At 50.4% G+C, this 26,772-nt stretch overlaps 1 protein-coding gene across 2 annotated transcripts in view; it reads right to left on the bottom strand.

The window, feature by feature from the left end:
* The window catches only part of LOC132817267 (fibronectin-like), a 94,406-nt gene that overhangs the window by 34,366 nt on the left and 33,268 nt on the right, over positions 1 to 26,772 (bottom strand). Inside the window, exons 14-27 of one of the 2 annotated variants that reach the window (XM_060827643.1) lie at positions 25,501 to 25,669; positions 23,968 to 24,159; positions 21,090 to 21,215; positions 20,902 to 20,991; positions 20,352 to 20,546; positions 16,754 to 17,023; positions 12,819 to 13,085; positions 11,604 to 11,698; positions 10,460 to 10,628; positions 8,293 to 8,379; positions 7,318 to 7,509; positions 5,180 to 5,452; positions 3,899 to 4,081; positions 2,738 to 2,827 (exon numbers count right to left, since the gene is read on the bottom strand). In XM_060827643.1, the coding sequence (XP_060683626.1) occupies positions 2,738 to 2,827; positions 3,899 to 4,081; positions 5,180 to 5,452; positions 7,318 to 7,509; positions 8,293 to 8,379; positions 10,460 to 10,628; positions 11,604 to 11,698; positions 12,819 to 13,085; positions 16,754 to 17,023; positions 20,352 to 20,546; positions 20,902 to 20,991; positions 21,090 to 21,215; positions 23,968 to 24,159; positions 25,501 to 25,669 (2,398 nt within the window). The remainder of the gene's footprint in view (positions 1 to 2,737; positions 2,828 to 3,898; positions 4,082 to 5,179; positions 5,453 to 7,317; positions 7,510 to 8,292; positions 8,380 to 10,459; positions 10,629 to 11,603; positions 11,699 to 12,818; positions 13,086 to 16,753; positions 17,024 to 20,351; positions 20,547 to 20,901; positions 20,992 to 21,089; positions 21,216 to 23,967; positions 24,160 to 25,500; positions 25,670 to 26,772) is intronic. The other variant, XM_060827644.1, reaches the window with a different exon arrangement.

Genomic DNA, 26,772 nt, shown 5'->3' with positions numbered 1-26,772 from the left:
TAGTGGATTATGAGGAGAGGAGGGCCCACTCTTGAAGAATATTATCAGGTTAATTGGCCTTCATAGTACACAGTTCTGGTTGAAGGCATGTCCTGCAAGGAAATGGTTATCAGAAGTTCAAGGTGGCGACAAAATGAAGATTAAAACAATTGGTCCAGTCTTGAGACTTCTGCTGCACATCTCTTTGTAGTGATTTGAGTGGAGATACCTAACAGCTTACCCAAGTTTACACAAACCACAGGAACGTGGGCCACACTGTCACAACACAATTAAAACGTTAAAAGCGGACATTTCGGGGAGGCTCTGGGGTTGAGCTTTTGGAGGGACAGAACTGAAAAGCATGAGAAACTCGCAGAACCGTGCCTCCACCCTCAAAATGATAAACGAGGCATCCAATAATGAGTTCCTCTCTCCATCACTGATAAATCCAGCTGAAAATGTCTTTACTCTAAATGTGGTGGAAATGTGGTTTGGTCACACGGATAAGTTGAAGCAAATGGTATTTAAAGGGAAAAGGATGAGTGGGAAATAATGGGGAGGAACAGGATTAGGCCCTTCAGTCCTTTGAGCCTGGCCCACCATTCAATTATATCACGGCTGATCTGTGGCCAAATTCGATATACCTGGCTTGGGCCCTTAATATCTTCGCTTAATAAACATTTATCTACCTCAGATTTAAAATCAAAATGATCAAGCAACTACTGTTATCTGTGGGAGAGAGTTCCAAACATCTATTAGCCTTTGTGTATAGAAATACTTCCAAAGACAGGGTGAATATTTTGTGCGCATGTGTGGCTGCCTGAGTCTGTGCGCAGATGTGTGTATGTACGTGTGTATGTCTGTGTGCGTGCGCCTGTCCCACTGTATGTGTGCACACGTGTGCCAGTGTGTGCATGTGTATATGTCAGTGTGCACCTCTGTGTGCATGTATGTGTGTGAATGTGTATGTGTGTGAGAGTGTGGTGTCCATGTGTCTCCGTGCGTGCAGGAGATGGAGGGTGGTTAGTGGATTAAGGAGAGGGGGACTCATGAAGAAATTTATCAGACTTCATGTGCATCTTAGATATTACACAGTTCTAGTTGAAGGCATATCCTGTGAGGAGCTGGTTAACAGTAGCCCAGGGTGGCTAGAAAATGAGATTAAAACAAATCGGTGCAGTCTTGAGTTACAGGAGTTCCTCAACTGTACACTGGCCTGGTGGGTGTTGTTCAGAATGAGTACAGTGGGGGGTGCCATTTTGCTCAGAGCAAGCAACAGATCAGTGTCAAGAACATCTCTAGCTCCAATTCTCAACATGTCCCTTGGTGAGAGGCAGTCTGCATTAAAGGAATGTGTCTCTCAGTTTCCTGATTCGGGGAGGGGTGGGCAGAAATGAAGTGCTCTCAGCGGGTGAGTGAAGCAGAAAAAAAAGGCCTTTCACCAACATGGGCAGTGTAGCTGACAGTGTTACCATAAATCAGTTCACTTGTTCCAATCACCCGATGACAAAACGGAATTGGACAGATACCAGAAGTAGTGCAGGAGATAAAAATATTTCAAATTTATTACAACTGTCAGAAAACGCTGAACACACTGGGATCCTTTTCTTCCTTGAAAAGAGCATGGATGATGGATGACCTAATTAATAAGGGCTTCCAAATCCTGAAAGGATAGGACCATGGAATCCCGACAGTGTGGAAGCTGGCCATTCAACCCATCAAGTCCACACCTACCTTCCGAAGAGCATCCAACCCAGACCCTACCCTATCCCTGCATTTCCTATGGCTAACCTACCTAGCCTGCGTATCCCTGGGCTCTACGGCCGATTTAGCAAGGCCAATCCACCTAACCTGCAAAGCTTTGGACTGTGAGCCCAGAGGAAACCCACGCAGACAGTGTGCAAACTGCACACAGGCTGGAATCGAACTGAGGCTGGAATCGAACCTGGGTCCCTGGCGCTGTGAGCAACGGTGCTCACCACCGTAACAACCCAACGTGATCAGTGAGAACGGTGTACAGAACAGGAATGCAGGAGAATGGGTTAGGGTTAGTTAGCCTGTGTGAGGTGAAAGAGAGATGGGAAAGGGTGCAGTATAAACACCAGCAGACACCAGTTGAGCTGAGTAGATTCTTTCCGATTGTAAATTCTATGATAACGATCCTTGCTTTCGGAAAGGCACGCCCATCCATCTATGAACCATGAGGCTTTGTAATGAGGTGAGTATCGTCACTGGAATAGTAATCCAGAGTTAATCTTGCTCACGAGATTCAAATTCAATCATCAAATCTGTGAATTGAAAGCTAGTCCAGTAATGGTGATTGTGAAGCTCCTTTTAAAAATCCCACTGAATTCACTAATCCTTGACAGGGAAGCAAATCTGTCACTTTTACCTGGTCTGGCCTACTGTGGTAACAAATGCCATCCAAAATGGCCGATCAGGTCACTCAGTTCAAAAAGTAATTAACCATGAGGTAGAAACACTGGTTCCAGTCTCAGCCACGTTCTGGAAGGGGCATTTTCACTTTGCCCCCTGGCTGAGCTCTTAACTTCCCAGGTGCTTCTGGATCCTCTCAGGATATCACAATATCTCACCCACAATCTTCCAAATGCTTCCTACTGGGGCTGTTTTTGAGTTAAAAGAAAACCCACACCAACTGGTCACCAGCTGGTTAAGGTACCACAGTCTGGCTATTCCTGTAAACTCAGTGACGGCAGTGTGCCCAGGACTCCGCCAAGGCCACGTGCAAGATGGTTACCTGTTCGCTGAGTGCCACTCAGCGGAGCGCTCTCTCTCTCGTCGATCACAGAGTACACCTGCACCAGGTATTCTGTGCCAGGCTGGAGACCTGAGGAACAGTCAACGGCGTCGGGTTAGATCCAAATGTAGCTCCCCACACCCCGACCCACAACAAATGAAATTTTTACGAAACAACGATGGATCACAGCATTCAATCCAGCTCAAGAACTGTCACTCACAGTGTCCCTAGAGTGTGTGAGAGAAACAGAATGACAGAAAAGGAGAGAGAGAAGTAGAGTCATAGAGATGTACTGCAAGGAAACAGACCTTTGGGTCCAACTCATCCATACCAACCAGATATCTTAATCTAATCTAGTCCCATTTGACAGCATTTGGCCAATATCCCTCTAAACCCTTCCTATTCATATACCTGTCCAGATGCCTTTTACATGCTGTAATTGTACCAACCTCCACCACATCCTCTGACAGCTCATTCCATACACACACCACCCTGTGTGTGAAATGGTTGCCCTGTAGGTCCCTTTTAAATCTTTCCCCTCTCACTCTAAACGTATGCCCTCCAGTTCTGAACTCCCCCAACCCCAGGGAAAAGATCTTATCTATCTACCTTTTCACATCCCTCATGATTTTATAAACCTCTATAAGGTCACCTCTCAGCCTCTCCCTATAGCTCAAACCCTCCAACCCTGGCAATCTTTTCAGAACTCTTTCAAATTTTACAACATCCTTCCTATAGCAGGGAGAACAGAACTTAAACATAGTATTCCAGAGAGAAAAGGGGAGAGAACAAGAGATAAAAGAAGAGAAATAGAGAAAAATGGAGAAAGGTAGAGATGGAGAGAGAGAAAGAAAGAGAGAGAGAGAGAAAGGGGGAGAAAAAGGGAGAGAGAGAAGGAAGGATAGTGAGAAAGGGAGATAGAAAGAGAAAGAGAAAGGGAGGTGAGAGAGAAGGTGAGAGAGAAAAAGGAGAGAAATACAGAGAAAGGGAGAGAGATAAAGAGTAAGGGAGAAAGATAGAAAAAGAGGCAAACACAGTATGGGGGGGAAGAGAGAGAGAGAGGAAGGGGAGATAGATTGAGACAAAGGGAGAGAGAGCAAGAGAGGCGCACACACTGACATAAACATGGACATTACACACATACGCACACAGCGGCCTTACCTGTCAGTACTACCATGCTGTTCGAAGGGGTGATGGTCAGATCAGTTGACCCCTCTTCATCCCCTACAGGTCTGTAGCGCACCAGGAAGTTGCTGAGGTCGATGGAGGGAGGGGGTGACCAGCTGATTCTCATAGTATCTGCCCCCACGTGGGTGAAGCGCAGGTTGGTGGGGGTTGGTACCGCTGGAGAGATGGCAATGGGAAGATATGAGTCAGCAGCAGCTCCTGGACTGAACTGGGTGCTGGGACCGCACTAACGCAGGCCCCATGCAACTGAGGTTCGTACACACACTTCAGCCCAACAATTCACCTTCTAACCCATTTCCACCACATCCATTTTTCTCCTCCCTGCTACCTCCATCCCACCCCTCCAATGGGAATTGCTGAACAAACAGGGAAGTCGCAGAAGGATTCCAGTCTCCCTCACTCCCAACATCGTTATTTGGAAACAGCCCGACCAATCCCCATCTACCCTGGCATGTTAATAGCATCAGGGGAAAGAACCTGCATTGATGTAGCGCCGTGCACCAGCTCAGGACAGCACCCCCTGTGGCAACATCGGCAACTACACCCAAGTTGCCAAAGCCCGACTTTTTCCCTGGGAGACAAGTTCCACCGGTTTGAGAGTCTTCCTGACATCACCTCATGGCCTCTCCCATCCTGGCTCTGGATTGGAACGTTCTGCAACTTATTCTGGGCAGCTATCATGGACACCCTCCCAGCATGCATTACCCTCAATGACATCATCAATCACATGCTCAACTCATCACATGCCCATCTTGAGAGTGGGGCTGAACACAGGGTGAGGAATTGTGACAAGAAAGTGGAGGGGAGTGAAGAGAGAGGAGCATGAAGAGAGGTGGAGCGAAGAGAAGGTGGTGAGGAAAGAAGGGGGCTAAGGAGAGGCTGAAGAGAGAGAACAGGCGAAGAGAGAGGCGGGTGAGGATAATGGGGGGGGTAAAAAGAAAGTGGGGAAGATAGAATTGGTGGAGGAAGAGAGGGGAGAGTGGGGAGGAGAGGGGAGAATGGGAAAAGAGATGTGGATTGGGAGGAAGGGGAGGGGTAGAGTGCAGGGATAGGTGGGAGTAGGGGTCGTAAACATGGGAGGAGAGGAGTGGAAGAGAGAGAGGGGCCAAAGCACCCATCTCTACACACACCCGTGTGTAGGCAAGGGGTCACTGCGAGAAGGAAGGAGACTGCTCACTGACATCTGGGTGGGGGAGAAAGGAACTAGGGCGGGGAAGGGGAGGGTTGGAAGAAAGGAGCTGAAAAAAAATTCACCAGTTTGCTGCTTGCGAGTAGTGGTGACACTAGTGCCACCCTCTATCAGGGTGATAACACTGATGTCGTAATCTATCCCGGGCTCCAGGCCTTGCACAGTATAGTATCCCGTCGACGAGCTGACAAAGTCTTCGAGAATGGGAACCGACTCCCCCGCCGCTATGACAGTGATGCGGTAGCCAGTGATGGCCGAATAGTTTAGCGGCGTCCATTGCAGGCCAATGCTCGTGTCACTTACGTCAACGAAGGTCAGGTCAGTGAGTTGGGGGATTTCTGGTTAGTCAAAGGGCAACAAGGCAGCGTTAAAGGTGCGAGAAGAAAAAAAACCAAAACAGCAAAGAAGAAAACTCGAAAGAAATGGAATAGCATGACATTGCTGTAACAAAAAAAAAGGTGATTTAACTGCAAAACAAGTTGCAAGCATTCAAAATAGAACATTGTACATTACAGCACAGTACAGGCCCTTCAGCCCTCGATGTTGCGCCAAGCTGTGAGATCAATCTAAAGCCCGTCTAACGTACACTATTCCATACTCGTCCATATGGCTATCCCATGACCATGACCAATTAAATGCCCTTAAAGTTGGCGAGTCTACTACTGTTGCAGGCAGGGCATTCCACGCCCTTATTACCCTTTTGAGTACAGAACCTAACTCTGACAACTGTTGCAAATCTATCACCCCTCAATTTAAAGCTATGTCCCCTCGGGCTACCATCGCCATCTAATGAAAAAGGCTCTCACTGTCCACCCTATCTAATCCTCTAATCATCTTGTATGCCTCTTATTAAGTCACCTCTTAACCACCTTCTCTCTCATTAAAACAGCCTTAATTCCCTCAGCCTCTCCTCATTAGACCTTCCGTCCATAACAGGAAACATCCTGGTAAATCTCCTCTGCACCCTTTCCAATGCTTCCACATCCTTCCTATAATGCGATGACCAGAACTGTACGCAATACTCCAAGTGCAGCCACACCAGCAGTTTTATACAACAGCAACATGACCTCATGGCTCCAAAACTCAATCTTTCTACCAATAAAACCTAACACATCGTACGCCTTCTTAACAACCTTATCAAGCTGGGTGGCAACTACTAGTGATCTATGCACATGGACACCGAGATCTCTGCTCATCTACACTACCAAGAACCTTACCAATTGTCCTGTATTCTGTATCCTTGTTACTCCTTCCAAAGTGAATCACCTCACACTTTTCCGCATTAAACTCCATTTCCACCTCCCAGTCCAGCTCTGCAGCAAATCAGTGTCCTGTAACATCCTTCTACACTGTCCCAAATTCCACAAACTTCAGTGTCATCTGCAAATTTATTAACCCATCCTTCTAAGCCCTCATCCTTCGCTATTATTGTGAGGGTGGAATACAAAGTTATTTATTAATTAAATTATTAAAATATCCAACATTTGGTTCCCTTTGGAAATATTAATCTTCATGTGAATATATTTAGTTTTTGTCCCCTTGCCTTTTCTTTGAGGCATGAAGGCCTGGGCTCCAACTGATGCTGGTTACCTTGACAACATGCTGCGATTGGCTGGGAGGCCATTTTGTTCTTCTCTGCCACTCCTCACCAGCCTTAAACCAGTATCCTCAGCAACTTCCACTTCCCAAGCAACACTGGCAGGGAAACCACCCACCTCCCGCCACTCTGTCTTGGCCCGTGAACATACTTCTCCATCTACGCCCTCCCTTTGGTGCCTAAACCGTGGATCCCACTGGTTTGAAATTCAGATCTAAAGTCCAAACATTTCTCACATCACCTTTACAACCAGTAATGGAAAGGTTGTTCAATCGCTGAATGAACAAAAGTTAGTGAGAGAAAGAGCGCGCTGCAGTGAATTTTTTGACACTTTTTTTTGTTTAAAAACTAAGCAAACAAAAGAAGTGCAGCTCTCAATGGAAGCCATTTTGTGACACTGGCATCTGCATTTTAAGCATGGAGTACAAAAGTGCTTCGAACGTGGCATTGAGAGTTTAAAGCGAGTGTGAAGCTTCAGAAGCTAAGCCTGCGGACGTTTTCAGTGTGTCCCAGTCTCTGTCCTCACAACCTACACTTGACAAATAAGCCACAACAACCGTCGTGGCCGCCAAACCATCATGGCCGCCGCCTCTGCTCCTCAACTACCTTGGGTTATCACCGTGGACACAGGCTGGCTTTTCTTGTTGTCCTTGACAGTATAGACACTGACATTGTATTCAATGCCAGGAGTCAGGTTCTCGGGAATCCACGAGGTCTGTCCAGCTTCAACAAATTCCTCCAGAAGGTTGCCCTGTTGGCCCGGTTTTGGGACACAGGTCACATGGTAGCCGGTGATATCTGAACATTGTAAACACACAAGACACTGCTGTCATCTCGGGGCGGAAGCATATATTTTTAAAAAAAAGGATGAAAGTGGGCATTGGTGATGAGTCGGCACCTTGGGATGGGTGGGGAGTGTAACCCAAGATGGAGTGACGAGGGTGTCACAAGTGAAACTTCAGGGTGGGCACCAGGCAATGCCATCTCAGTGGGCACACGCAACTTTGACAGGGGTTGGTGTTTGAAGAAGGTATTCAAAGGTTCGAGGTTGGCATGGGGGAGTAAACAGGAGGAAGTTGGGTGACGAACGCAGCACTGTACCCGACACACTGGGCACGAACACCAAAGAGCTGGGAGTAACCGAGGGCAGCTAAGATTGGCCCAAGCCATTGAAAATGGCCAAACCTCACCAGCTGATATCTGGGTGTGCCAGCAAGTGGGGCCAATAGGCCCCTTTGTTCTGAAACATGATCAGTGAATAAGGGCTGCTTGCTATAAATCCCAGATTTACCAGGATCCGGACACTCTCCGGGGGATTAAAGCTGCTGCTCCGCTCCAGCTGCACGTCCCCTTAAGCAGCTAACCTGTGGCTCCTCATCCCCCAAAACCAGTCACCTTCGACATGAATCGGGCTGACGATGGGGAGTTCACCCGTGTTAGATGTGGAGGATGTGTCAGGGAATCGGTAGATATTTTGGCCCCAGTGTGCTCCTCTCCCCCCCACCCCACAATACCCCAGGGAACTCTGTGGTGGGAGCCCCTATCCCCCGCCCCTCGCAGACGGGAAGAGTCGGCCTGTACCTGTTGATGGTCCTTCTCGCCAGGTCACAACAAGATCTCCAGTGGTGGGATCAGGGTAGACCTGTAGGTCAGTGGGCGGAGCCAACTCTGCAACAAAGAGAGATTGGGGTTTGTACTACAACAACAACAACAGCTTGCATTCGTATAGCATCACATTAACCATCCAAGTCGCTTCACGGGAGCACCTTCAGAGAACATTCGACAGACCAAGCCACAGGAAGGAGATCACGAGAGGTCACTGCTCATTCTGATTCGGGAGGGGTGGCAGGAACATGGGTGGTAGGCGCGGGGTGTATTTGGAGCTTGGGTCGCAGGGAGAAAGAGTAGAAAGATGTGGGATGGAGGGAGGGGGTTCAATCAACGATTGTTCTGATAACTGATAACATTTTTTCAGGCGTTCACAGGATGAGGGGGGTGGAGGGGGGCACTGATTAATGCCCATCGTTAATTGCTCAGAGGGCAGCTAAGAATCAACCACTTTGCTGTGGGTCCGCAGTCACAGGTAGGCCAGACCGGGTAAGGATGGCAGATTTCCTTCCCTAAAGCGCATTAGTGAACAGATGGGTGTCCCTCTCCAACAGTCAATTCGCAGTCACCATTAGACTTCATTCCCAATTTCTGTCTTGAATTCGGGTCCTATCAGCAAACCCAGTACCCCAGAACGTTAACTGGGTAGCTGGATTAACAGTCCAGCAATAATACCACTAGACCATCACCTCCCCAACCTGGTGGGCTGAATGGCCACAATCTGTGCTGTAATGATACCAACTACAGACTAGTATCAAATTGAACAATACTAGAGTTATCACTGACATACGATGGGCAAAATGGCATCTTCCAAAAAAACTATATCTTTCTATGAATCAACACGACAGGTACTGGTAAATTGTCAAGGGTCCACAGCCATAGCCAGTTCCATCTCCCTCCTGCTGCCGGCTATGTTGAGCCCCACAGGGTCACTATAAACCCAGCAGCAAAACTGGGGGTGGGAGGGGGGTACATCGCTCTCCATGCCAGTGTCCCAATTTCTGTTTACAGCACGGTGAACGTACACAACAAAAATAAAATACCAGAGACATTCTGATTCAACACCAGCGTCATTGACACAAAAAAGTATCACAAAATGGCGAACAGGAGCAGCTCTTGGCTAACCGGAGACATGGCAACAGCTTTCATTTGTACAGCGCACTTAACGTTGTATCCAGCTCCCTGGCAGCACTGTCATGCCATAACATTTAACAGCAATTCCCAAATAAAACAAGTCTAAGGAACGGTGGTCGTTTGTCAATTGTTGTTTAAACAAAAACCCTTGTTGTCCTTAAGGGAAGGAAGTATGTTATCCATACCCGGTCTGGCCTACATGTGACCCTTAACTGCCCCTCTGAAACAACCAAGGAAGCTGCTCAGATTAGGGAGCATTTCGGAATGGGCAAGGATGGCAGAGGTGATGGCTCAGCATCACTTTCTTCAGGGCAATGGGGGAAGGGTATTAAACACCAGGCCAGCTGGCAATGCTCACCTCGTTTGAACCAACAAAAGGCCACGCAGAGACCGGACACTTGAGATACATTCGGACCGATGAGTGAGATGTCTTGTCAAACTGGCACGGTTTGATTAGATTACTTACAATGTGGAAACAGGCCCTTCGGCCCAACAAGTCCACACCGACCCGCCGAAGCGCAACCCACCCATTCCCCTACATTTACCCCTTACCTAACACTACAGGCAATTTAGCATGGCCAATTCACCTGACCCACACATCTTTGGACTGTGGGAGGAAACCGGAGCACCCGGAGGAAGCCCACGCAGACACGGGGAGAATGTGCAAACTCCACACAGTCAGTCGCCTGAGGCAGGAATTGAACCCGGGTCTCTGGCGCTGTGAGGCAGCAGTGCTGACCACTGTGCCGCCCACTAAGGAGCATCAGGAAAAGATAAGAAGGAAGCTAGAGAGGCGGGCAAGTCCTGACAGTTTGTAACAGCGTAGGGCTGAGGTAGTTAAGGCATGGTTGCCGATGTTTGGGTGAATGAAGAACGCGCAGGAGACCAGAATTGGAGGGGCGCAGTAAGCCTGGAGGGGCTTGAAGGCATTTACTTGACAAGACTGAGTGGAAGTGGAGAGCTCCCTTTTCAATATCGGGACAGTGTAACCGGGCGAGAGCCTCACCAGTGACGACAGTCTTGGTGATGGGGATGTCCTGTACTTGGTCGTCTGCTATCACGGTGATGGAGATGGTATACTCGGTACCCGGTGTCAGGCTGGAGATGATGATGCTCCCGGAGTTACTGGTCACTTCCTGAGGGGTTTCTCCACCTTGGCTGGGTCGGACTCCCACCTAATACAGTGTTGAGGAGGGGGGGACCAAAAATAAAGGCATCACACAGCGCAGCAGGAGGCCACTTAGCCCCGTCGACAGTGCTCCCTTGGTCCCCAAAGTTTTCCTTTTGTTTTTGATCCCTTCTCCAATCTCTCTTCTCAGAGTCCCTGCGGAATCCCACCCCTCCTTCAGGCCGGCCACTCCACTTTGGAAAGAACATTGCCGGGTGAAAGTACTCTCATTTCTCGCACTTCCACCCAATCGCCCCCTCTTCAAACCAGACGGATCTACCCACCTGGTCTGACTGATCTATCTACGGGATTCTAAACAGTCCATCCAGAATGGGAAACATTGACCATAGAACTGCAACAGGCCCTTATGACACCAAATTAAACCAATCCCTTCCGCCTGCCCTTAGCCCATATCCCTCCGTTCCTTTCATATTCATGTGTTTACCTAAAAGCCCCTTAAATGCCCCTATCGTATCTGTCTCCACCAGCAGCACGTTCCAGACTCCTACCACTCTCTGCGCAAAAAACCTGCCCTTCACATCTCCTTTGAACTTTCCCCTCTCACCTTTAATGCCCCCTAGTATGAGACATTTCAACTCGGGGGGGGGGGGGGGGGGGGGGGGGATTCTGACTGTCAACCCTATCTATTCATCGCATAATTTCATAGACTTCGATCAAGTCTCCCCTCAGCCTCCACCGCTCCAGAGAAAATAACCTGAGTTTTTCTGGTCTCTCCTCGAGGCTCATACCCTCTAAACCAGGCAGCGTTCCTGGTGCATCTCTTCTGCACCCTCCCAGAAGCCTTTGCGTCCTTCCTTTAGGTCAACACCGACAGCCAACAATTTACTCGGGTGATGACCAGAACTGAATGCAATACTCTACGTGTGGCCCGTGACATCTGGACTCTTGTAGTCAAATTCCCGACCAATAAAAGCAAGAATGCCACACACCTGCTTTACCACCTTATGCCCCATGCTCTTACCCGGAATGATATCCTGGGCATGGGTGTCCATGTGATGATGATAGCTGTGTCCGTCACCTCTGTGTTGAAGTTTGGCACTGGGCCTACGGTCTCCCCTGCAATGTATTCAAAGAAAAATAATCTGTGAGATTTGCTGGGCTAACAGGGGAGGGATGGGAAGGCCAGAATGACAGGCAGGTTAATAAAACTGCCCAGTGTGGAAAGCTCCATCTCTCCAAGTTTGGTACAAACCTCCTGAAAAAAAAAACTCAAGACTGTGGAAGGAAGTGCGTGCACACTCGTGGGCCACACGAGTACAACTGGTGCGGCCTAAACAAACGCCAATAACCCAGAGAAAGAGAGCAGCGTTCAGAATCTACGTCGGCCAGTCTGTGACTGGTCCAGGCCTTTGCTCTCAGGCCCAAGCATTAACAGAGGAGCTGGGGGACATGTCATGACTCCTCCCTCACCCCTCCCCCATCTTCTTGTTGCTTGGACAACTCTTGACAAAAGTTTGGGTCGACACCAACAGCCAACAATTTGCTCAGGTGACAGGGAGAGATTCCTTCGCTTGGAGAGTGGTGAACCCGGGCAATTCTCTGCCACAGAAAGCAGCTGAGGCCAAAACACTGAATGTTTTAGAGATGGAGTTGGACATAGCTCCTAGGGTTAAAGGGACCAAAGGGTTTGGCGGGAAAGTGGGAACAGGGTACTGAGTGGGGTGTTGAAAATGTGTTGCTGGTTAAAGCACAGCAGGTCAGGCAGCATCCAAGGAACAGGAAATTCGACGTTTCGGGCATAAGCCCTTCATCAGGAAACTGAGTGGGGTGAACAACCATGGTTGTCCCAAATGACATAGCAAGCCCGAAGGGCCGAATGGCCTACTCCTATCTCCTACGTTTCTACATGAAAGGCAATCAATGGAATGAGGAAAACAGCATTACCAGCGCCATAGGGGAACGTGGTGAAAACATCACGGTGAGGAATGCAGTGGGCTTTCGTGCAGACTTTGCGCTGGAGAAAGTCATGGGGCCGAAGGAAGGAAGAGTGACTTCCCGACTGGAAGGTGCTAGGTAAATGCAGGCAGCGATCTCCGGCCCGGTGATACCGCAGCCTTGGTGCAAGACTGGGATTCCTTTGCCGGGGTCAGGGAGCTCTGAGGGTAAGCACGGTGGTGGACAGTGTGAGGTAAAGGAGGGGAGAAACTGGGGAACCAGGCAAGGCTGACAGACTTACGGGTTGTCAGAATGTTGTGGACTCTCTGGCTGGTCAGGTTGCCTTGCTTCGCGGTGAGGCTGACAACGTACTCGGATCCTGGCAGCAGCCGGTGCAGCCGGTACCTGGTAAAATTGGGCTCCAGCTGGATAGTCTTGACGTGCTCGTCAGTGGTCAGGGCCCAGGTCAGCACGTAAGCGGTTATCCGGGCCCGAGGTGGAGTCCAGGTCACCAGCACCGAGTTCTTGGTGATGTCTCGGAACCGGAGGTTGGTGGGAGCGTCGAGCTCTGCGAATGGGAGGGGGGAGAGAGAGAGAGGGGAAAGCACAAATGAGGATGACCCCCACGAGAGAAAAAAAGAACAACCCGACACCACTGAACCTTGTTGCATTTCCGTAGCACCTCGGCTCGAATCCAGGGTGTGCCAAAGCGTTTTGCAGTCGACGAGGGGACTTTCTGAAGCCACCGTTGTAACGGAGGAAAAATGGCTACCCCCATCACGTGCCCTCACACACAGCAATGCGATCAGGAGCAGATAATCTGACCAGCCATTAAATCGTCACCCTTGTCAATATCTCTCCCTCCACAATCAACACAACCTGGCTATTTGTTGTAGAAATGGTTTTGGGATCTTGCTGTACACAGACATGCTGCCATGTAGCCTACATCACAGCAGTGATCGCTCTTCAAAACGTTACCTCGTTGGGGGTGCCTGGTTGTTGTGAAGGGCGCTATATAAATGTACATCTACTTTCCCTTCTTCAACCGTTTACCTGATGCACTTCGAGGGCGCAACTTTGGCCCAGTCAGCAGGGAAGAACTCCCCTGGGTCTCCTCCCCTGCCTGGGTCAGTAGTTAGCCTCACAGCGCCAGGGACCCAGGTTCGACTCCCACCTCGGGTGACTGACTGTATGGAGTTTGCCCATTCTCCCCGTGTCTGCGTGGGTTCCCTCCGGGTGCTCCGGTTTCCTCCCACAGTCCAAAGATGTGCAGGGCAGGTGGGGATTGGCCATGCTAAATTGGCCACAATGTCCAGGGATGTGCTGGTTGGGTGGGTTAGCAATGAGGGAATGCAGGGTTAATGTGTGGGCCTGGGTGGGATCCTGATGGGTCAAATGGTCTGCTTCCACACTGTAGGGATTCTATGAATCATGGGTCCCTCACAGGGCTGGAAGTCCCACAAACTGGAGGACAAATTGGAGATTGACAATGCCCCCCCCGCCAAGGCGATACTGAGTAAGTGCCGCACAACTGGAGTTGCCCGTTATGCACATGTAACGTTGAACCGAGGTTCATACTGTTGGATGGAGAAAACAAAATCCTCACCATACTACTGTGATAAAGAACAGGGGTTTGGGTGGGAAGATTGGTGGGGGGAGGGCAGGGGATTCTCTTCGAAGGTTCTGATCAACATTCACGCACTGCCCCCTCACTCAACATTACATCAACATTAGATCAAGCAAACTCTGCTGCTCGTGGGAACCTGCTGTGTACAAACAGCAGCCATGTTCCTACAGCACAACGGTAACCAAACGTCAAAAGCTGCCGCGTTGGCTGCAGACATGTGGAGAAGTCTCCAGGTCATGGAAGGCTCCATTTGTCAGGACAAGACTTGAATTCGAACAATTTACTTTCATTCTCCTTTCGCTCTGACGTTCGCTCAGGGCCGACAGAGGTTCGGTTTTCGGATAGTTCCAGAATCTTGGGTTGCCAGCTCCGTGATGTGTGGCTTAGCTGGGCTCAGGGCAGGGAGACCAGACAGGGTGAGGGGAAGATGACATTCAGCCCCCATGTCGCACACCGCCTGCCCATTCACCCAACAGCGCTGGGCTCACTAAAACTACACTGGCTTCCCAGTCAAAAAAAAACTAGATTTGTAAAAAGCCCTGATCCTCGTTTTCACAGTCCTCCAATCCACCACTCTACTCCCTATTGCTGTAAACGTCGCCTTGCCATAGACAAACTTCAAACGCAAAACCCAAGAGAACGGGGTGGGGGGTGTACGGTGGCTCAGTGGCAGGGTTAGCACTCGGTGGTTAGCACTGCTACCTCACAGCACCACCGACCCAGGTTTGATTCCCACCTCAGGCAACTGTCTGTATGGAGTTTGCACATTCTCCCTGTGTCCGAGTCCAAAGATGTGCAGGTTAGGTGAACTGGCCATGCTAAATTGCCCCGTAGTGTTCAAGGATGTGTAAGTTAGGTGCATTAGTCAGGAGTAAATGTGGTGTAATAGGATAGGGCAATGGGTCTGGCTGGGATACCCTTCGGTGTGGACTTGTGGGGCTGAAGGGCCTGTTTCCACACTGTTGGCATTTTTTTTTCAAAAGAAATGCTGGAAATCAGAAACTAAAACAGAGATTGCTGGAAAAGCTCAGCAGGTCTGGCTGTATCTGTGGAGGGAAATCAGAGTGAGCATTTCCAGTCCCTTCCTCACAACTAATGGTAGCTAGGAAAATGTTGGGTGGGGGATGTGGGAGGGAAAGGACTAAACAATAGGTGGAGATAGAACCCAAAGAAAGAAGGTTTGGACAGATGAAAGTGTGAATAACAGTCGGCCTGGGAGAACGAATAGCCACTAATGGGGATGGTTAGTTGCTAACAATGGGTTAGCATTGTAATAGTAGACTATGTGGTAACACGGCCTGGTGTGTGGGCGTGGGACATGGGAGAAGATGCTTAAAGCCCTAAAATTGTTGAACCCGATGTTGAGTCTGGAAAGCTGCGGGGTCCCCAAGCAGAAAATGAGGTGTTGTTCTTCCAACTTGCACTGGAGCACTGCAGCATGCCTGAGACAGAGATGTTGGCCAGAGAATGGGGGTGGGGTGTTGAAGTGACAAGCAGCTGGAAGCTCAGGGTCTTTCCTTGAGGCCACAACACTATAAGCTGCTCCGCAAAGCAGTCACCCAGGCTACGCTACGTTTCCCCAGTGTAGAGGGGACCACATCGCGAGCAGCGAATACAACAGACTATAGATGGTGAGACGCGCAGGTGGTGCACTCCTTCACCTGTTAAAGGCAACGTCCCTTCCCTGACTGGAATCCACACTGACAGCCGCAACGTGGAACCGCAACACCGCAAGGAAAGGATCACATTTAACGAGGGCCAGTACAACCAAAATGGGCTGAAATGGACGTCTTTGCCACGGAACACAGAGATTTGGGAGTGTTTGTGAATCATCCACGAGGGGCTAGCATCCAAGCTCAGTGGGCGATAGGGGAGGCCAGTGGAAGGTTGGCCCTCAGTTCAAAGGCCGCTAGTATAAAGTATAAAGCTAAAGCAATACAAGGCACGAGCTGGACCTCACCTGGAATACTGTTTTGTTCCCCCGACACCCTTATCCAATGAAGGATATATTAGTTCTGGAGGCAGTCCAGAGAATGTTCACTAGATTGAATACAGAGGGATTTTCTTCAGAGAGGAGATCGAGGAGACTGCGTCTGTACTCACTGGAGTTTAAAAGATTGAGAGGCGATCTTATTGGAACATTTTGGAGGCACTTGAGGGGCTTAAACACAGAGGTCGATTCCCCTTGTGGGAGAATCTAGCCCAATTCACTGTCGGGGGTCACCCATTTCAGAGTGAGACAAGGCAGCATTTCTTCCCTGAAAGGGTGGTGAATCTGTGCGGTTCTTCATGACAGAGTCTGGGCCATTAAGTATGTTCAAGGCTCAGAATGCTAAATTTTTAATCAGTGAGAGTTATCGGGAAAAGGCAGGGTCATGGAGTTGAGGATTATTAAATCAGCCAGGGACTTAACTGAATGGCAGAGCTGACTTGATGGGCTGAATGGTCTACTTCTGCTCCCAGGTCTTATGGTTATCCTTCTTCCAGTCACCTCAGTTCCACATGGTGGTAAGGAGTAAGACCGCTCTGCCCAGGCTGGGCTGATATCTCACAGTCGGCCCCCACCCCCTCCCCCCCTCCGGCCCAGCTCAGGCACCATTGGCACTTACTGGTGGTCTGCTGTCCAACCAGAGGCTGGCTCTCAACCTCATTGTTCACGGCGTAGACGGAGAAGAGGTAGGTGGTGCCGGGCAGCAAGCTGGTGAACTGGGCAGAGTTGGTGGATGGGCGCAGCTCGGTGCTTTGGCGGTCAGGGCGGTCCAACGGCAGCATGGTGACACGGTAACCAATGATCACGGCGCGAGGGGGGGTCCACATGACGGTGATCTTGTTCTCTGTCACACCGTTGAACTGCAGGTTGGTCGGGGGTTCCAACACCACTGGAAGAGAGATCCAGGAACGTTTATCCCATTCAGCCTCATCTCCGGTTCCTCCTTCTCCTCCCCCCTCCACATTCTCCCTCCCTCCCTCCCCCCCCACTCCCCATTCTCCCTCCCCCTCCCCATTCCAATCTCTGTTCACCCCAATTCTGTTCTCCCGGGCCTACCTTCTGAACTCTCCCCCCCCCTCATCCTCAGCTCTCCTGTGCGAATCCACCCCTTTTCCATCACATTTTCTCCCAGTTCCTCACTGAGGTAGATAGGATAATTCCCTTCACCCTGATTGTGTTGAACAAACAAATGCCAAGCCCGAACACTGAGCAAGTGCTTTCCCTCCACCCTCAAAGGGTCTCCCTAGGCCTCACTGCCCCCCCCTTCGCTTTGGTTAAGCCTGGAAAGAATTCCCTCAGATTACTCATTACCTTGGGTGTCAGTTTGAATGGGGATCTCCCCTATCCTTATCACCGCTAACCTGGTAAGGCAGGTAATCACTAGGCCATGTCATGAAAGCAACACGCTTGCGATCAGAACTCCCTGTTCCTCCTACTTTGGACACCATCCAATGGCATGGTCAACGTTTATTCATGAAGTGGCTTGAGATTAACGCTCAGGACCATTCCCTCTTTTGACGCAAGACAAATTTTCCCAGCTACGGTCAAAGGTCGTGGCCCAGTCTTTTTACTCTTCCCCCAAAGACTCTCGTGAGGGAGCGGCGGATTCTTTAAGGGAGTCTGTCCTCAATAATGCAAAAAAGGGGTTAAAAATAAAGAAATCCCAGATCAATGGAAGCACGATCAACCCTGGAGTTAAGTATTGGGAAGGTTCAAGACCCAACCCAGAGACTTTAAACCCCCAGTGTAAGCTGCCCGTGTGGCGCAGTTCTGAGGGAGTGCAACACGCTTAAAAAGGGCACATGTTCAACTCCTCCAGCTCTTCTGAGCAGCCCCCATGTTCTTCCTCTCAGCCAACACCTGCAATCACCGCTGGTGGGGGGATGCTGCTGTGTGCAGGTCGGTCACCTGCCCAAGAACCACTGACCGTGCTCTCCTGAACACGCCGAGAATTTTGGGAAACAGACAGCGAGAGAGAGAGAGAGACAGAATGAGAGAGAGAGAGAGAGAGAGAGACAGAAAAAGAGACAGGCAGACAGAAAGAGAGAGAGGGGGAGACAGAGTGAGAGAGAGAGAGAGAGAGAGGGAGAGAACAAGAGAGAGACAGAGGTAGAGAGAGAGAAACACACACACAGGAAAGGAACAAGAGGATTTCTGCATGTTTCTGACAGCTCGTTCTGTCCAGTACACTCAGTGAAGAAAACACTGTCTTCAGAACGAGACAGAATTTATCTCGCAGCAGAGAAAACAGAACCACTTCCCCAAGGAATCCTGGCTGCAGACGGCCTGCCTGACGGAGCAATCATTCGTCTGACAGCACAATCTCAGAATCGTGAGACTTCCCTCACACAAAGGGGAATTGCTGGCAGAAGCAGGAATCCCTATTTTGTCCCTATTTGGTCATACAGGCTCAGAACAAGCCAGACTGAGACAGAACAGAAACCCAGGGACTTGCTATGCATTCCATGCAGCCCACAGGCTCTCTCTCTCTCTCTCTGCTCTTGCGGTCTAGCCTCCCCCTGTTCCTCAGGGGAGCTGTGAAACAGGCACGTCCAGGGGTGATCTCAATTACATCAGGGAACAGAAGGCTCAGATTGTTTTAAGGTTTCAGTCTGGGCTGTCAGACTGTCGGGATCTGGCCTGTGCTGTCATCTTCAAAAGCAGCTCGTACCTATCGAGACAATTAAAAAAAAGGGGGTCTCCAGACAAAAAGTTGGCATTTCCTCTCCCCTCCCTGGGAAGCATCCCTGATTGTCTCCTGGCCTACGGAAGGATGGTTTTAACTCGGGAAATTCTTTGTACAGCACCTCATAATCCTTTGGCTGCTCAGAAATGAGTTTGTTAGCTCAACGCTCTGTATAACCAACTACCCCCTTCCCTTTCTCTGCTGCCTGGAGGGGAAAGAGGCCCCCAGCTCGACAGGTCTTCTTTGGGGCAGAGAGCCTTGGGATGTCACGAGGGTTGGGTCAGTCGCTATGTAAATTTTAAAAAAAGGTTTTTCTCTTTCTCCACGTAGGGGTTTTGTTTTGAGTGAAAACACTCCCTCCACACCGCCCCCGACTTTCCAGCCTCTTTCCTCTATCTAACCGGCTGAGGGCCACCTCAATCTCAAGGCCTGGTTTTGTGACCTTAAGGGAAGGCAGGGAGTTCACATCCCAGACCGTCACACCAAGGCCGCCAACTGGCAACAGGAAGGGGTCAAACCTGCTTCCCATGACTTCCCAGGGCACCTCACTTTTGGAGCAGTCCCAGTTGTAACGCGTGGGTGGGGGGGGGGGGTGGGTCAGGAATGCCAACACAGTGAGCTGCTACACACACACACACAGCGCAGTAATAACGGACCACACCATCAGCTTCCAATGGCGCTGGTCACCACAAATTCACGGGCGGTTCAATTCCCGCCTCGGGTGACTGAATGTGTGGAGTTTGCACATTCTCCCCGTGTCTGCATGGGTTTCCTCCAGTTTCCTCCCACAGTCCAAAGATGTGCAGGCTAGGTGAATTGGCCATGCTAAATTGCCCGTAGTATTAGGTGAAGGGGTAAACGTAGGGGAATGGGTCTGGGTGGGTTGCGCTTCAGAGGGTCGGTATGGACTTGTTGGGCCGAAGGGCCTGTTTCCACACTGTAAATAAGTAATCTAACCTAAATATTGGTCAGGCTACTGTCCTCAGGAATTCATGGGAATGTAAGCTGGGGGTGGTTACTGGGTTTAAAGTCTCTCACCTGGAAATGACAGCACCTCCAATAGGCCAACACTGGAAACACAGATCTGGCGCCTAGGGTAGGAGCACAAACCCACGGTCCTCTCGCTCCCCTCAACCTCCCCCCAGGCGAGCTCATGACTGACTGAGCCCCAGAGAGTTGAGCTGATGACTCCATTTGCGAGGCCTCTTGAGTGGAAAGGATGTGGACAATTCGCTCGCCAATGAACAATTCATCCCTCATACCTGTCATGATGGAGATCGCATGCTCACCCATTCCTCCCAGTCTCCCATACTCCAACCCTGCTTCCCAAGGACAAGCCCGTTGCAGATGCCCTGCTCGCCACCAGCTACTTACCATCCCCCCCATCTCCAAAAAAATGCCGCCCCCAACCCTTTCCTTCAGGAAGATGCAGGACAGCACCAAGCCTGCGTCTCAATATACGGCAGCTCCACCCACCATCCCTATTCTGCACTTCTTCCCCCATTTGTGCCGTGGGACTGTCGCTCCGTACCTGCTTGAGGGACGCCATCGGTGGTCTGCTGGATGACCAGCGGGACGCTTTCCTGACTCTCCTCCACGGAGTAGATGCTGATGTTGTACTGGATGCCAGGCAGCAGGTCAGTCAGGGTCAGTTGGGTTGCGGTGCTGGGCAGAATGATCTCAGTGCTGGCTCCTTCCACCGACGGCGTGTACACCACACGGTAACCTGGGAGGGAGTGGGGAGGGGAATGCAGTTGTAACATTAACAATTCCACCACTCCCTTTACGGACAGGCCCTCAGAAAAGGCCCTTTCCCGTCTGTCAGTCCCTCGCTCTGTTCTACCTCCTTTCCTCATCCCCTTGTGGCAAGGCATTGACCACCAGATGGCAGCGCACTCAGTAGTCACCAGCTGTAAATTCCCCTCCCCTCCCCTCCCCGAATCAACAGCCCCCATCCTAAACACACACAGGCTATTTGGAGAACTTCTAGGAACAGTTCAGGAATTGACAGCTGCTTTTAAGATCGGGCTGCCCTTCTCACTGGAGAGGTGCACCCTGGGATATCACTGGGGTTGACCTACCTGTGATTGGGGCCTGAGGCTTGGACCATTCAATGGTGATGGAGGTCTCATCGACGTGATCGACGGTGTACTCAGTGGGACTGTCAGGAGCTGTGTGAGGAAAAGGCAGAAAGTTATCCCGGGAAACGATGGGTTCTCCTGACTACCATTAGACAACGCAGCAGAGAGGTGTCTCCACGGCCACCAACCTGTCGTGGGCGTCCTGGTTAGGATCAGCTTCTCTCCATCTTCTGAGACTTCGTAAACATTCACGATGTACTTGCGGCCAGGCAGCAGATTAGGAATGGAAACAGATGTGGCTGTGTTTGGAACATCTGGAAGTGGGAAAGGAATAAAGGCTTAATATCCCGAGGCCTCCCAGACATATCAGCTCACAGACAACAGATTAACTCTTTAGAGTGACTTAACCTACACCGAATCTCCACAACTCCACCCCTCCCTATGCTCAATGCCCTATCCAGGGCTCCCACTGTGGAAAAACCTGAGTTTTAAAATCCTTATGCTCCATCACTTTGCTGTGGTTAGGGGCAAGGTCCATCCTCACTTACCATCAGGAAATCAAGAGAATCCCTCTCACACACACACACACTCAGACAAGAGACACACACACGTAGAGACACAGACACACACACACAGACACACACACACACACACACACACAGCTTAGACAGACAGATACATAGAGAGACACAGACAGATATACATGCACACAGACACTGACACGGACAGACACTGACACGGACAGGACACAGATCTCTTCCTCACTGGCAAACAACAGGCGGCCTCAGGCAGCCTGTAACACCTTACTGGACAACATGGGCTTCAGAAAGGTGCAACATAAATGCAGGTCTTCCCTTCGTTTTCCCAGTGGTGGGACATTTGTTCAAATCCCAACCTCTAAACGAAGGCCCGAAATCCTCTCGACCTCGTAGTCGGCACTGGATAGCCGTTACCCCGACGTCTGCGCCACGCCTGGAGTCTGCATCGGCCGAAGCAGAATGTGGAAGGGTTCGGCAAACCACAGCCCCTGCCTAGCACGGTGGGCCCTGAGCCGAGGGATGCACAGGGAGACCATTTCAACCATTAAATATTCTTCCTTGCTATCCTGCAGCAAGAGAATAAAGGCAGCAAGGACAAGCGCAGGACATCCCACAGACACCAGGTCCATGAGAGTATGGAGGAATAATACTGCTCAAGGTAACTCCTGAAGGAGCAGGGTGAATGGCTGGGCAACAGGGAGATGTAGTTACAACCTGCTCTAGGTGCCTAATTCACCCAGTTTGAACAAATGGGTGAGAGTTACTGAAGACGGGGGAAGGCAAACGCAATGTTAGCATTCACTTCCAGACGACAAGGACACAAGAGTGGTGATATACTACTGAGGCTGTGTAAGGATCTGTGTTACTCTCCCTCCCACTCCACCGAGGACATGCAGGTCCTTGGACTCCTCCACCGGCAGAACATGACAACACGACGGCTGGAGGAGGAGCGCCTCATCTTCCGCCTGGGAACCCTCCAACCACAAGGATTTCTCCAGTTTCCTCATTTCCCCTCCCCCAACCTTGTCTCAGTCGGTTCCCTCAACTCAGCACCGCCCCCCTAACCTGCAATCTTCTTCCTGACCTCTCCGCCCCCACCCCACTCCGGCCTATCACCCTCACCTTGACCTCCTTCCACCTATCACATCTCCATCGCCCCTCCCCCAAGTCCCTCCTCCCTACCTTTTATCTTAGCCTGCTTGGCACCCTCTCCTCATTCCTGATGAAGGGCTTATGCCCGAAACGTCGAATTTCCTATTCCTTGGATGCTGCCTAACCTGCTGTGCTTTAACCAGCAACACATTTTCAGCTAAGGATCTGGTCAGACTGCATTTGAAATACAGTGGGACGTTTTTGATCCCTGTATCAACAGAAGGTTTCTATACAGTGGAAACAGGCTATTCGACCCAACATGTCCACACCAACCCCCCCCCCACAAAGAGTATCCCACTCAAAAACATTCCCCTACCTTTACCCCTGCCTAATGCACCTAGCCTAACACTGAGGGGCAATGTAGCATGGCCAATTCACTGACCTGCACATCTTTGGACTGTGGGAGGAAACCGGAGCACCCAGAGGGAAACGGGGAGAATGTGCAAACTCCACACAGACAGTCGCCCGAGGCTGGAATCGAACCCACATCCCTGGTGCTGTGAAGTAGCAGTGCTAACCACTGAGCCACCCTGCCATCTGAGGAAGGACGAGCTGAACTTGGAAGGTGTCTCGAGGAAAGTTACAAGAACGATCCCACGGTTGTCATACGGGGAGTGGTTGAGGATTCTGGATCTGTACTTGATGGAGTTTTGAAGGATGAGGGGGGAACCTGATTGAAACTTACAGGATACTGAGAGGTTTGGATAGAGTGGACAACGAAGTATTTGTTTCAACCAGTCGCAGACATTGAGACCCGAAGACACAGCCTCAGAGTGAGGAGAAGACCCATTAAAATGGAGATGAGGAGGAATTTCTTCAGCCACAGGATTAGATTAAATTCCCAACAATGTGGAAACAGGCCCTTCGGCCCAACAAGTCCACACCGACCATCCGAACAGTAACCTACCCAGACCCATTCCCGTACCTTGTATTTACCCCTGACCTGCACATTTTTTGGATTGTGGGAGGAAACCCATGCAGACACGGGGTAGATGTGTAAATTCCACACAGACAGTCGCCTGAGGCTGTGAGTCAAACCAGGGTCCCTGACGCCGTGAGGCAGTAGTGCTAACTACTGAGCCACCGTGCAGCCCTGACTTTGTGGATTGATAGCCTAATGACATTAACACATCATCTTCTCTTATTCCCAATGATAGTTAATCTATGAAACCCATTGCCACAGAAGGTTGTGGAGACCAAGTCATTAAGTGTCTTTTAAGACAGAAATAGTAGGCTCTTGGTTATTCAGCGGATCAGCGGTTACAGGGAGAAGGCAGGAAAATGTGATTAAGAAACAGATCAGCCAGGTTTGAATGGTGGAGCTGACTCGATGGGCCAAATGGCCTAATTCTGCTCCTACGTCTTCTGGACTTACCAAGGTACTGAGGCTGGGCCTGATCTTCACTAAGCTCATACTTGATGCGGAACCCAGAGACCGTGTCGGAGGCAGATACCCAGGAGACCACAAAGCTGCTGGAGGTGATCTCGGTGATGGATTCTGTTGTCGAGGACTCCCTGATGATGTCTTCCTCAGGCAGCAGTGGTGTCTCACCCTCAGTTGGAGACCCTGTTAGGATTGGGGCAGTGGGGGGGGGCAAACAGAGTGAAGCATCAGGTTAGTGAACTGTCGAGCAATAGTTAAGACTCCACCCCAAGCTGGAGAGCAGATTGGTGACAAAGATAAAATCTCAAGAACTGGTTTAGTCAAATTCAATTGTTTCTTGTTTCCCCGCAGTCCAGAAGAGTGATCCGCCTGTACTGGATAGGATTTAAAGGCTTTAGTGCAGTTAACAAGAGAGCTCTTTCTTGTGGGGACGTGGATGGGGGGGGTGTCTGGATAATGAAGCAGGGATGGTGATGGTTGCTTATACACCACATTTGCAGCTCCGCTCAACTTCCCCGCCCCTCCATCTCAGCCTGGGGCACTCTGCCATCTTGGGTCTCTGGTTAACGGGGCACAGAGAGAGAGAGAAGAGAAGAGAGAGAGAGAGAGAGAGAGAGCGTGCGCAAGTGGGAAAGGGGTCCTTCAGGCATTTGCCACAGCCTCCTAAGTGGCATCTCTCAGCACGAGGGTACTCTCGGGGCTGATGTCAGGAAGCACTGCTTCCTACAAAATGTTGAGGGGTGTGGTGGGGGGGCCAGGAGGAGGGGGAGATGTGTGGAAATCTGAGACTCTCCTGACCCCAGCCCACATCCAGAAAGCTGGGGATTGATCTGAAAATCCTGATGAAGGGCTTATGCCTGAAACGTCGAATTTCCTATTCCTTGGATGCTGCCTAGCCTGCTGTGCTTTAACCAGCAACACATTTTCAGCTGAAAATCTTGAAACCTAGTCAGGGAACACCACTCCCATCTTTTGTTCAAGATGCAGCCTGTCAAGGTCAATGACCTTAGTGGTATTATTGCTCAACTGTTAATCCAGAGACCCAGGTAATGTTTTGCAGCTCGAATCCGATGGTGGAATTTGTATTCAATAAAAATCTGCCGTTAGGAGTTTAATGACGACCGTTGTTGGACAGACCCTTCTGGTTCAGTAATGCCCTTTAGGGGATGGAGACTGCTGTCCTTACCCATTCTGGCCTACGTGTGACTCCAGATGCAGGGCAATGACCTCTGGGTAATTCGGGATGGGCTTGACCAACATGGTGCCTCGTCCAATGAATGGATTTTAAAAAAAGGTAGAGGTCAGGGATGGGAGGGATCAAAATGGAGGGCTGAAGAAAGGCACCCTTGCGGGGTGGGAAACCACAGTCGGATTCACACGCAACGCCCTGGGGACCACTTTGGTTTGAAATAACCACTGTCACCCCGGGGGAGGCTGAAGAGAGGGAGAGCCTGCAACCCCATGGGCTGCGGGGATGGGGGGGGGGGGGGAGGGGGAGAGAGGGAGAGAGGGGATGCAACTTACGTGTCATGTAGGAGGTGGTGAACTCAAAGTTGGTGACCATTGAGCGGCCATTCCACACCCTGCCGATCAGCTCTCCCTCGTAGGTGAGACCCGGTTTCAGATCCCGGATGGTGTAGGAGTACATGTTGCCTGGAATGGTCACCTCTCTCCATCGCTCCCGGGAGTTTTTCTGCACAAAAGCACAGGCAGAGTCAGACAAAGGATGAAAAAGGGGGGCCTTGAGACCTTTGCTTTCAAACCCAGCTGACCTCACGATGGGATTGAGACATTGGTCTTACGCCAGATCACAAACGGTTTGGAAGCTAATGAACTCAGCTTCCAACGGCGAGGGCCTGTTGCAACTAAATGACCAGCAGGGAGTGCCAAACGATGGTACAATTACTGACAGCTTTTTTACATTAAACGGATGGGTTCCAGTCTTTGCTTTTTTTTTAAATATATGTAAATACTGCTGGCTCCACAAGTCCTTTCTCCTTGAGAGTAAAACATCAGTGTTCCTCCCCGCCTCCTCTCCCAGTGCCCTTTGCCACGGTCAGCCACACACACACACACCGTGGCCCCAAGGAGTCCTATTAAGTCCCCTTTGCAAGAGCAGGGGGCGCTGGTCTGAAGATTCAGTTGCCTCCCACAAAAGCCTATAGATTCACGAGATGTGCAGCACGGAAACAGACCCTTCGGTCCAACCTGTCCATGGCGACCAGATGTCCCAACCCAATCTAGTCCCACCTGCCAGCACTTGGCCCACATCCCTCCAAACCCTTCCTCTATTCATATACCCATCCAGATGCCTTTTAAATGTTGTAATTGTACCAGCCTCCACTACTTCCTCTGGCAGCTCATTCCATACACATACCACCCTCTGCACAATAAAGTTTCCCCTTAGGTCCCTTTTACATCCTTCCCCTCTCACATTAAACCTATGCCCTCTAGTTCTGGACTCCCCGACCCCAGGGAAAAGACCTTATCTATTTATCCTATCCATGCCCCTCATGGTTTTATAAACCTCTATAAGGTCACCCCTCAGCCTCCATTGCTCCAGGGAAAACAGCCTCAGACGATTCAGCCTCTCCCTATAGCTCAAACCCTCCAAACCCAGCAACATCCTTGTACATGATTTCTGCACCCTTTCGAATTTCACAACACTTTCCGATACAAAGGAGACCAAAACTGAAGACAGTATTCCATCTTGAGCCATGCTCCCCCACACTCCCGCCAGCAACTCCATGTCAACCCTGCGATTGTTGACATTAAACTCAGGACACCCTTGGCTGC

Source organism: Hemiscyllium ocellatum, chromosome 7 (assembly GCF_020745735.1).
Source record: "Hemiscyllium ocellatum isolate sHemOce1 chromosome 7, sHemOce1.pat.X.cur, whole genome shotgun sequence".
Classification (NCBI taxonomy): Eukaryota; Metazoa; Chordata; class Chondrichthyes; order Orectolobiformes; family Hemiscylliidae; genus Hemiscyllium; species Hemiscyllium ocellatum.
Note: the sequence above shows the minus strand (reverse complement) of the source record. Positions and strands in the feature narration are given on the sequence as shown.